Here is a 10,172-nt window from a genome sequence, read left to right as displayed (position 1 = left end):
TCTCTATCTCCTCTGACTTTTTACGGGGCGCCATGTGCAGATTTGATCGTCACAGGCAATTTTAATAGCAGCGTGGTTCTACCGAGCCGCGCTACTGCTAAGTTGGTAGCAGTAGCGCGGACGCCTGTTTGAGGCCCGCGCTACTGCTAATTAGCAGTAGCGCCTCTTCCTGACTCGCGTTGTTGCTAAGATTCTGTGTATAAGGTTTTCCCTAGTAGTGCGTCTTCCGTCACCGAATCCCTCATCATTGTGCTTGCTCCAAAGAAACAATGAGAACGTAAAAAGCTCAATGACATTTGTCGGACACTTGTTAGGCATGACGTCCGGCATGGACAACGTCGAACGGGGGAGGGGTATTGTAACGCCCCGGACACAGCCGTCGGTTACTGGCCGTAACTCCTGGTGGGATGTAGACTAGCCCCACAGATCAACACTAGTCTTTCATACACACTTTCTCCTCAGTTGTGCGCATCTGAGATCAACTTTCCAGTCGGTCACCCGTCCTGAAATTGCTTAAAGCTAAGCATGCTTAACTTTGAAGTTCTTTCCGAATGAGCTCTCGGAAAAAAAAGAAATTCCTTATCGATATAAGTAGTGTATATATCATCCCTATTAAGACGGCTTGTCACAAATATGAACAATACCTGGCTGCAGACAAATTCGGGGTTGATTGGGGGGGGGGGGGGGGGGGCAACGACATAGTCCAAGACGGCCAGATGCGTTGGTGGGCTGACCGGAGTGATAAGTGGCGGCATCGGATTAGAAGGGTGCGATATATAGAACAAAAAGAGAGGGACGGAGCCAAAAAAAGAATGATATAAAAAAAGAGATTTAAACGGGTCAGAGTGTCGGAGTTCTACGTGACGAAAATCCAGACGCCCGCGTGCCTTCCCCGGATTATGGCCGGTTTGCGAGAATTCGAATGCACGGACGCGTTCACAGACGTGTACAACACCGTGTTGGATGGAAAAAAAAGTTCAAACACCTCGATCTAAACGTTGGGGGCCGAGATGCCCTATCAACCCAGCGTCCCGACACGCAGCATCCGCACCCTCCCAACCCACGATTAAAAAAGCGCAAGATGCCATTCCTCCACCCTGACACCCATAGCCACGGACCCACACATGCCGGCCATCATTGTACTCCCGGCGAACCCAGGATCGATGCCCTGGCCCTTGAGTATCGACCACTATCCACACCCGAACGGCACAGATTGAGAAGCTCTGCATCTACCCCGCCCGCCTTTCTCCCTCCTCCTCCCCTGTTTTTCTTTCTTTCTTTCTTTCTTTCTTTTTCGCGGGGATCCTCCTCCCCTGCCCTTCCCCCCATCCCTCTCAGATCCAGCTCCAGGAGTGACAGGAGCGCGACGAGTGCGGCGGCCGAACTCGCGGGATCTCCCCGGCGCTGCGCACCCCGTGTCCTCTCCTCTCCCACGGGCCACCTAGGTTTCAGCCTTGCCGCCGCCGATCAGGACACCCAAGGCCCCAAGGTAAAAGTCCAATCGTATTGTCCGTGGATCTCCGTGTCCTGTTTAATTCTTGTAGTATGTGGCAAAGGTGCTTGGCGTGAGCGCCCACAAACAAACCCTTCTTGCATCAGCTGGGTCTCAGCTTCGTCTTGTAGTTGATCTGGCACACTGGAAACTTTGTTTCTTCCATGTCAAAATTGGTATTTTGATCAAATGATTTCTAGTTTATGCGTCCCAAATTGATGTTTATGTGCAAGACATGTGGGCTTGTGTGTAATTTACATCTGTGGTGTGACTGTTTACAAGTTGTAAGAATTGATTCTGGAGTTGCTGCTGCATGTACGTAGTCGCAGATGCGTGTTTGTGGAATATACTTGTGTGCTATCCAAACAAGTCCCGAAAGTTTTTCTTTTTCTTTACACGGGAAATGGTTTCATCTGTGGCCAGTAAAATACCCCTGTATCTTTAATACAGCTGCATATATTTACATGGTGTCCAAGCAGGGCCTTAGTGTAGTATTGTGTGCTGATGATTTTTTTTGGATCCTATGTATCCCTTTCAGTTGGTTGGACTGATCTTCGACTGTGAAGGTCCCTATGGTTTTTGTCTTCCGAGTTTTGTCTTATCTTTGTTGGAACAACTTTTTAAGCAAGGTAAAATGATCTAGACATAGTGTAGTATTATAATCTGCTGCACAATGTTAAGAAGTCCTCGAGTACGCAGTTCGCTTGTTTGGACTGATCTTGGACCATGTACATGCCCCTACTGTTTTCATCTTTTCACTTATCCATGTTGGGATAATCGTGTGGAAGGTTGTGTATGCAGTCTAGTGTGATTGTGCAAGTCACGTTTGAAATTTGTTGCTGAGCTCTTGGCTATTATGTCTATTTTGCAGATCTGAGGAGATCCGCTTCCTTTTGGTCTATTTGTGAAGCAGTACACCTGAAGAAATGTCAGGAGGTCGGCAGACATATTGGTGCTTCCAGTGTAGACAGCGGGTTAGGCCGCGTGGACGGGAGATGGAGTGCCCTTACTGTGATGCTGGCTTTGTGGCTGAAATGGATGATGTCGATGCTCTCATGAGCCAATTTGTTGGGATGTATAGTGATTTTCATCGTGACCCAAGGTTCGGGATCATGGAGGCAATGTCTACCGTGATGCGACATGGAATGGGGAGCATGAATCGAGAGGCTGATGTAAGAGGAAGGCCAAGCATATTATCTGAACTGGAGATGGAATTTGGTTCGGGGCCATGGTTGCTCTTCCGTGGCCAGCTCCCCGGTCATCTCTCAGAGGCCAATAATGGTTTCGACGTTTTCGTCAATGGACGCCGTGGTGTTGGCATGCGGAGGGCAGATGTTGCAGATTACTTTGTTGGGCCTGGATTAGAAGATCTGATTGAGCAGTTGACTCATAATGATCGTCGAGGGCCACCACCTGCCTCTCAGTCATCTATTGATGCCATGCCTAGTGTTAGGATCACTGCCAGGCATCTCACTGGAGACTCGCATTGCCCTGTCTGCAAGGACAAGTTTGAACTGGGATCAGAAGCAAGAGAGATGCCATGCAAGCATTTATACCACTCTGATTGCATACTTCCTTGGCTAGAACAACACAATTCCTGCCCTGTGTGCCGATATGAGCTGCCAACACAGAGCTCTAGTGGTGCTAGCTGCTCACGCTCAAGATCAACCAACCAAAATGACAGTTCAAGCAGCTCAAGTAGCAGTGGAAGAACCAGTGGGCGTCAGAGGAGAAGGAATCCGTTCTCGTTCCTATGGCCTTTCCGCTCATCAAGTTCTAGCACTGGTTCTCGTTAGATTAGTTTGGTTACCTGGTTGGAGTTCACAATGCTATTTTAGTGAAGATGCTGATCAAATGGGATTTATGTGTGTCGCGTCTTACACCCAATATGTAATGTATGGCTTGTTATAGTCGCCCCACAAAATGGATTTCCTTGCAAGTATATAGTCATCTATCTTGCTAAATTTCATAGCAGCTGATCTTGTTTGCTTTTACACAAGTCAGTATAAACTTCTTATTTGAGATTTCAATATAAACTTTTTGGGGGTGAGAGGTCGGGTATTTATTCTCTGCTGTATTGGTTGTTTTGTTGTTGCTGCATAACACATACGTAGCAAATTTGTTTATTTGTTGCTGTACAGGAATTTTTGGAACATGGTTTCAAGCGCACCCGTTAGAACAGTAAAATAAAAAAATAAAAGTTTTTTTTAAAAAAAATCTGACGCCTGAGAAACCTGTTGATTGTTGCACCTTGAAATTTCAAGATATCCATCAATGGTAGCAAGTATGATTATAAAAATACCGAAGACAAACACTTGCCCACATAGATAGGCACTCCCTTCGTCCTATAATGTAAGAGTGTTTTTGACAATAGTTGATATTAGTGGGTTGACATGGTATTGACTTGATATTTGTTATTAGTACAAGCTAAAATTACGGTGGGATCTCATACTAGTGGATCCTCGAGCTGACATGAAAAAAAGTAGTCATGCCCGATTGCTCTTGTGATAGTCCACCGGCTTCCATCGGCGTCGGCCGCTCAGATGCCGTCGGCCACCCCCCTCCTACCCGTCCTTCCCACCCTCATCGTTGGCCCTCCCCTCCCTCCCCGCCTCAGGTGCGGGGGGGGGGGGGGGGGGGCTTCCTCCCCCTCCATCTATCTGTGGTCGTGGGTGCGTGACTGCATGGTATTTGGATTGGGAGGTCGACCCTCAGCTGCATCAGAGGACGCACCACCTTTAAGCCTTCCATTTGTGTTGTTCTTACGGACACCCTTCTTGGCCTTACCCTTCTTCCTTCTTGAAGTTGGTTGTTTTGCTCACCAAGTCACCATCATCACATGATTAACGTCCTTCTGTGTTTCAACTTTTGCGGTCTTGAGCATGTTGAAATATTCATTCAGACTCTTGTTCATCCCATTCATGTAATAATTCATGGTAAAGCCATCGTAGCTCTGAGGGAGAGATGCGAGGACAAGATCAGTGCCCAACTCAGGTGGAAATTTAGGCCTAAAGCCTCCAGCCAATACCCAACTAACTTGAGTAAGTGTTGGCTCACTGAAGTTCCATCTTTCATCTCATATTTTCCAGCTCTTGCTTGTAGTTGAACACAAAGTTGTCATCTCCGCGATTATCTCACGAACACCATAAAATTTAGAACGTTTTTGAAGTTCTGGCTCCATAGATGCAAGCATGATACGTTGTACTACTAAAGAATCATCACTCCTTGTCTGATATTATACATTTTATATCATCCTGAGCGGCGTTATCCGGTGGAGGACCACCGAGAGTTTTCTCAAGAAAATATTCTTTTTAGTACTTTTCAGAACAAACCGTCACATTATGGTGCCAATCCGTAAAGTTGCTGACAGTTGCATTTCCCCCCCTCTTTATGAAGTAACAGTGCCAATGTGAAGGTGGGATTGGGTGTCACTTATCTACAATGAAAATGCATACACACTAAGACATTTGTTCATGAACCTTCCATCTATTTTTGGGAAGGTTCTCGAACCTTACGTCCGGTTTTAATCTCATTTCTGTTTTCTATTTTCTAGTTCCGGGTTTCTTTCAATATTTTATTTCATTTTCCTCTTTATTTTTTTTCAAATTCACGAACTTTTACAATTTTGCAAATATTTTAATTCGTAACATTTTTTAAAATTTGCAAAATTTCTGAATTCATGATTTTTTTTTAAAAATCATGTACATTTTCAGATTCATGAATATATTTTGAATTTGCAAAAAATAGAATTCCCAAACAATTTTAGAATTCATGTAAAATTTTGAATTTAAGAACATTCTTTTAACTCACGAACATATTCCTAATTCAATAACATTGTTTGAACGTTTTTTGAATTCACATATATTTTTGTGTATTCATGATTTTTTTTCTCAAATTAAAACTTTAAAAAGAAATGAAAAAAAGTCGTGCCCTCTCTTCCTAGCTCTGCTTGCGCTGGCTGGGCGAGGCCCATGTTGGGCAGGCGACACGAACTGTACTGCTCGCTACGCCCATGCTTTTACTCAAAAAAAGAAAGACAACGCTCATGCTGATCTGTGATTATCAGTTATTAAAGAAATAATCTAATTTGAAACACAAAGCGGGGATAGCTCAGTTGGGAGAGCGTCAGACTGAAGATCTGAAGGTCGCGTGTTCGATCCACGCTCACCGCACATCCATCAATTTTTTGTTTGTCTACGTAGCATCTCAGTATTTGACTTGCGATACTGCTGATCACTCTGCCATAAAACGGTGACAGTGAAGAGTCGAAGCCTTGGTTTTGAAGGGGGGAAACGGAAGGGGTAGACCCAGCAGCAGTCGGTCAAGCAAACTCATCAGAGACAATAATACGCGTCCACTCACTCATGTTTGTCCTTCTGTCCTGTGAGCCGTACGCGTACGTACCACAGTATTGATTAAAACGCATGTTCTTCGCCGAATAATGGAGTACTGGCCGGTCGCAGTCCCGGCGAGCCGAGGTGTAAAACGTCGGCGTCCACTACACTACTGCTGTGCTAGCTAGATCGGCGAACTGATGCTGATGGTCCTCCCTCGCCCTCGTCGATCCTACCAGTAGTTAATTGCGTCCAGTTGCCGGCCGGGAATACATGCGCGTCTTGGTTCCATCATAAACAATATTAATTCCTGGATAGGTTCCCTACCGGCTACCGTCCCTTTCTATTCTACTAAGTCGTAATATAGGAGTACACACTATAGTCCTCGGTTCCTTCTTTCTTTTCTACCAGCAATTTCCTTGCGGAATCGCGGAAAAAAGGACAGCATATCAACTGCCTTCAGTTCTCATGATCGGTGCTGCACTGCAACTGCACGCCTTCAGTTAATCAGTGGTTCTCGAGTTGTTCTGGCCACCGGCGCCCCACCCACCAATGCATTCAGTCAATCATAGTAGTGATTGAACGGAGAAGAAAAAGGAAAATGTACCGGCCAGGAGGGGGAGGTGCTTAAACGTGAAGAACGAGTTGGAGCATCTGGGCATGTTACTGTACCCCCTGTGTTGGCGTGGAGTCGGTAGCTAAGAGCATCTACAACCCGACTTGGCAAATCTGAGGCCTATACATTTGCGGACATGCCCGAGCATAGCCGCGGACGCAGCTGGACTGTCCCTCGTATGTCCTGCACGGCAATCACATATCTCAAATTTAGATTCTCAATTGCATACAAATCAATGCACATCCATCACACACTCCAGACATGCTCGGGGACTACCGACGATGCACTACATCAAGGGCGGCCCATCGGCTAGGAAGTACGGTAGTGGGCCGGCCTAGGGACCCACGAGGCCTGGTGGAAGTCCGGCATCAGGAGGCAGCCCGAGGGCTCGGCTGGAAGCCAGAAGACCATCTTGGCGCACAAGGCAAGATGATGGAGGTGTGGGATTGGATAGGGTCATGTAAACCCTAGCCCTGGTCACCTATATAGGGCGGGCCTAGGCGTAATCTTTTCCATCTACTCACATAGCTCTGGCTGCCTTGTTAACCATCGCGGCTCTGCCTAGCCCGGCTATTTAAAGTAGACCGAGCACGCCCCCAAAACCCTACCCCTCCGAGCTCTTTCTCCCACGGTTTGAGCTGCCGTACGTAGTTTGCATCATCGTGAGTCGTCCGCTGTCGCAATGGTTGGCACTGTTTGTTCGTGGTGGAGGCAGTTGTTGCAGGCGCACTGCGCCAAAATCGGGGTTGAGCTCCAGTTAACAACATCTGACGCCACGCCCGCACTAAGGTGCGCCAATCTCCGAGCTCGTAGCTAGGAGCTGGGCGACCCCACGGCGATGACGAAGGTTGCATACAAGGAGGCGCCTACGTAAGTGGCGGTGGCGCCACGTTGATACCTAGGGTTCAGACTGTTGCGGGCGGAGCAACAATAGAACCTGGCACTCCTGGAAGAGCATCGGTTGGAGGAGGATTAGCTAGTGGCGCAACGCTCGTCCGGCGCTACCATCGTGACAGTGGTTGCGGCGAACCCGGGCATCATGGACATAAACAAAGCGGTATTTGCGTCCTAGCACAGTGCATGCATGGTCCGCCGTGAGAGGTGGCACCTCCGCGTCAACGAGGCAAAGCGTGACCGCCTCTTTTAGGAGCTAGAGGCGGAGGACGACGACGTGCCGAAGCAGCATGAAGATTATGCCGGAGAGGCATCCGTCATCAGCTCTATCTTGATCGTGCCGACCGCCAAAGACGACGAGGCCGAACCGTCTAGGACGGGGTTCCTCGACCTCACCTCGAAAGGGGATTAGTAGATTAGAGCAGTTGTTTTAGGAATTGATCCGTTGCTATGTACTTCCTCCGTTTCAAAATAGATAACCCAACTTTATACTAACTTCTTACTAAACTTAATACAAAGTTGAGTCATTTATTTTAGAACGGAGGGAGTAGTAAGTAATCCAAAAATTAACGAAAAATTGATGTCCGTTTATATATAATGACTTCTATTGGATGGACGTCCATTAGGCTGGTCATAGTGGGGAGTAACTTATACTAGTGTCATGCATATGACACTAGTCTAAGTCACTATCTTCATAGTGCAAAGTAACTAAGTAGTAGTGTCATAGATGATTTCATTTATTAGCTCATAGATTCATTTTGCCTCGGGAAGCACTATGTTACAGTAACATATTATGTTACCACAAGCACCTCTTTCCTTATTAAATACTTGTCATATAAGCAAAATTGTCTTGGGATGTGTTAAGTTACTACTTAAGTTACCCCACTATGGCTAACCTTAGGTGATCCGTGTTGGAGTTCTCCTAGCCCCTTTTTTGAGACTTGAGAAGAGTGACGGACACTCGGTGGACTGAAAGGCAAAGTAGTGGTATGATCATGGGCCTCTTATACGATGAGGACATCCATGTGAGCCCAAACCATTGAAGACAAAGGACGTTTAACAGAATTTGAGCGCAAACGTTCCGAGCAAGACAACGCCTACGCTGATCCGTAATCATACCTTTTAGTCTAATAATCAGTTTTAAAACATAAAGCGGGGATAGCTCAGTTGGGAGAGCGTCAGACTGAAGACCTGAAGGTCGCGCAATCCTACCCTTTTTTTGGTCGGTCATCAGTGTAGTTTTTTAAAACAAAATCAGAAAAAACCGGAATGTATCAGCGATTTTTTTAAGTGGGTACCATATCAAAAAAAAAAAATGTCTAATCGGTCATCAGTGTTTAATATTTTTTTAAACGATATGTATCAGCGATCTTTTTAAGTGGTAATTTTTTAGAATCTTAACGTGAATTGAGATAAAAAAAATTTCTATTTACTTCACCAAACACCATGCCGATATTGAATCCCACAGAGCTCCTACCCATCACTGTCCCCAAGCTGGTATGGGAAACAAGAAAAAACAAACCAAGCCACTGGCGGAAGAAAGCGCCACCCATATAGAAATCCCTTAAACCGATGCACCAACCGCTAGTCGTACCCGCTGTTCGCACACGAACACGTCACGTGTACCCTCGACGCTGGGGTGATGCACTGATACATCATTTTGCATTATGCTTTTATATTGATATTTATTGTATTATTGGCTGTTCTTACACATTATATCACAATATTTATGCCTTTTCTCTCTTATTTTATATTACACGAAGAGGGAGAATTCCGGCAGCTAGAATTCTGGACTGGAAAAAGAGCAAATATTAGACACCTATTCTGCACAACTCCAAAAGTCCTGAAACTTCACAGAGCATGTTTTTGAAATATATAAAAAATACTGGGCGAAGAAAGTACCAGAGGGGGGCCACCAGCCAGCCACAAGGGTGGAGGGCGCGCACTACCCCCTTAGGCACGCCCCCCATTCTTGTGGGCCCCCTGGCAGGTCTCTGGTGCCCATCTTTAGCTATATAGTGTGTTTTTGACCTGGAAAAAAAATCAGAACGAAGCTTTCGGAACGAAGCGCCGCCATCTCGAGGCGGAACCTGGGCAGAACCAATTTAGGACTCCGGCGGAGCTGTTCTGCCGAGGAAAACGTCCCTCCGGGTGGTGGATAGCTCAGTTGGGAGAGCATCAGACTAAAGATTTGAAGGTCGCGTGTTCGATCCATGCTCATCGCAAATTCAACTTTTTCTTTCCTTCACTCGTCATCGTTTTGATTTTGACACCCTTCACTCGCGTGTTCGACCCACCCTTTTTGTTTGACACCCTTTTTTTTGTTTTACACCCTTTGTGACAATATAGATGCACAAAGTCGAAGCTTCCCTTTTTAAGGGCAAGAAAAGGAAGCAGCAGACCCAGCGTTGGAGCTAGACATATGCAAGAACATTCTGGAAATGTTTGGAGAGGCTTCGGGCTTGAGGATAAACATGGGCAAATCGGTGGCCCTACCGATAAGATGCAATGATCAGGAGGCAGGTACGGTGTGTCATCGGCTGGGATGCCCGAGAGGGGCTTTTCCAATTAAGTACCTTGGGCTGCCGCTGACCTTGAGGAAGCAGTCCGCGGCACAAATGCAGTTTCTAGTTGATCAGATGGCAAATTGTCTGCCTAAGTGGAAAGCGGCTCTAATGCCGAAGAGTGGGCGGCTTACATTGGTGAAGTCTGTGCTCTGTGCCATGCCCATCCACGCCATGATGGCGCTCGACTTACCAAAGAAGACGATTGCGGCAATTAACAAAGTGTGTAGAGGCTTCCTATGGTGCAGAAGAGCGGAAGCTAACGGAGGGAA

At 46.5% G+C, this 10,172-nt stretch overlaps 1 protein-coding gene and 2 non-coding genes across 3 annotated transcripts; all 3 read left to right on the top strand.

Moving 5' to 3' along the window:
- Positions 1-1,168: 1,168 nt before the first annotated feature.
- Positions 1,169-3,557, top strand: LOC123063184 (probable E3 ubiquitin-protein ligase RHC1A). The gene is made up of 2 exons (XM_044486915.1): positions 1,169-1,489; positions 2,364-3,557. The coding sequence occupies exon 2, from the start codon at positions 2,419-2,421 to the stop codon at positions 3,286-3,288; it is 870 nt and encodes a 289-aa protein (XP_044342850.1). The 5' UTR covers positions 1,169-1,489; positions 2,364-2,418; the 3' UTR covers positions 3,289-3,557.
- A 2,034-nt stretch (positions 3,558-5,591) lies between these two features.
- TRNAF-GAA (transfer RNA phenylalanine (anticodon GAA)) lies at positions 5,592-5,664 on the top strand. The gene has a single exon. It is a non-coding gene; the product is annotated as a tRNA-Phe (tRNA).
- A 3,823-nt stretch (positions 5,665-9,487) lies between these two features.
- Positions 9,488-9,561, top strand: TRNAF-AAA (transfer RNA phenylalanine (anticodon AAA)). Its single transcript has one exon. It is a non-coding gene; the product is annotated as a tRNA-Phe (tRNA).
- Positions 9,562-10,172: the final 611 nt, after the last annotated feature.

Source organism: Triticum aestivum, chromosome 3A (genome assembly GCF_018294505.1).
Source record: "Triticum aestivum cultivar Chinese Spring chromosome 3A, IWGSC CS RefSeq v2.1, whole genome shotgun sequence".
In the NCBI taxonomy this organism is placed as follows: domain Eukaryota; kingdom Viridiplantae; phylum Streptophyta; class Magnoliopsida; order Poales; family Poaceae; genus Triticum; species Triticum aestivum.
Note: the sequence above shows the minus strand (reverse complement) of the source record. Positions and strands in the feature narration are given on the sequence as shown.